The sequence below is a fragment of the Echinococcus granulosus genome, assembly GCF_000524195.1.
Source record: "Echinococcus granulosus chromosome Unknown EG_S00121, whole genome shotgun sequence".
NCBI lineage: Eukaryota > Metazoa > Platyhelminthes > Cestoda > Cyclophyllidea > Taeniidae > Echinococcus > Echinococcus granulosus.
Genome location: NW_020170501.1, coordinates 69103 through 70358, shown reverse-complemented (window position 1 = coordinate 70358; position 1256 = coordinate 69103). Strand labels below are relative to the sequence as shown.

Sequence of the window (1256 nt, the reverse complement as noted above, 5' to 3'; positions counted from 1 at the left end):
GGGTGTATTGACAACAGTGAGCCATCGTGGAGAGCGGCACTCAGTATGAAGTGACCCCAAGGTGTCATTTGATGTCCAAGACGGGCTCTGTGAAACCTCAAAGCATCGCGAGTCGGATGGCCCACTACTTTCCATTGCCTCTTTGCTTGAGTAGCAAAGTATTTAAAATAGACTTTGATGGAATGGATTTGGAAGCTTAATGGAACAACCTTGCCAGGCCTTGCTGATTGAATCAAGAGGACGCCGTTACCACCACGCGAGACAAGGTCGAATGGGAGGCTAAAGTGAGTCGAGTTTGCCTTGATGAGGTGCGAGAGGATAGGTAAAGAGGGAAAAGAAATAGGTCCTCCTTTTAAAAAAGTAAAGCAGTGTTTTGTCAACGTTTGTTGAGCTTCAATAATAGAATGTTTGTTTGGATGTGCCTCATTCCACTGACTACGCTGGTCTGATAGGAAATAAACTAATCTCCTGCCACCCCGAGATAGGCTGAGTCGAAAATATAGCAAGAGGCAGATTGGTGTAGAGGCTTGCAGAGAGGAATTGAAGGAGGGAGGGCGAGAGAGGGCAAAAGGTAATAAGGAAGGAAGAAAGACGGAAAGGCAAGAAACAAGAAAAACTCACCAGATGTTCGTGGCCTACTTACGACAGCGGGGGGATAGATAGGTTAAAACCTCAAGAAGGAAACACAAAGATGAAAGACCGCGGAGGTCCAGCAGCGACCAATCGTGACGGTCTGTATCGGTCGGTCGGTACCTTGGCGTGCGCTCTCTGTTAAAAGTGGTCACGCAGTTGTTTTTCCTCTTTGGGGAACAATTGCGTGAGGCCACTGTTAGTCCTCCTCCACCTCTCAAGCGGTCGGCAGCAGCGAATGGCGACCAAATGAGAGGAGAGGATCACTGCCCTGCTACCTATTGCCACAAAGGGAGCTGCCAACTATCCCTCCACCACCTTTACCCATTTGCTCACTAATTCTTAAAAGGATAAAAGTTGATCAACGTTTCTGCCTCAGGATCCCGTGGGATAGAAAGGAAATAGTCTTTAAAACGGTGTTTCACTGCGATCTTCTCCCTATCTCAGCCTCCAAGTCCGCTTTCCGCCGGTTCCCGCCCCCCCCTAGCCTCCATGTTAATTAATTACTTTATCACAGTCCAACTTCCGAATGATTCATTCTGCATTCCAATGTCTCACGACGTTTCGCACTCTTCAAATACCACTGTCGCTGTGATCTCTAAGCTAAGCCTTTGTGAAGAAGCATA

The 1256-nt window shown here is 47.7% G+C and overlaps 1 protein-coding gene across 1 annotated transcript in view; it reads left to right on the top strand. All coding sequences in view use genetic code 11, as the record gives it.

Moving 5' to 3' along the window:
* Positions 1 to 691: 691 nt before the first annotated feature.
* EGR_08833 (FERM, RhoGEF and pleckstrin domain-containing protein) overlaps positions 692 to 1256 on the top strand; it is a gene marked incomplete at both ends in the record, with an annotated part of 7825 nt that continues 7260 nt past the window's right edge. The window contains one exon of the mRNA XM_024498082.1: positions 692 to 745. Within this exon, the coding sequence (XP_024347484.1) occupies positions 692 to 745 (54 nt within the window). The remainder of the gene's footprint in view (positions 746 to 1256) is intronic.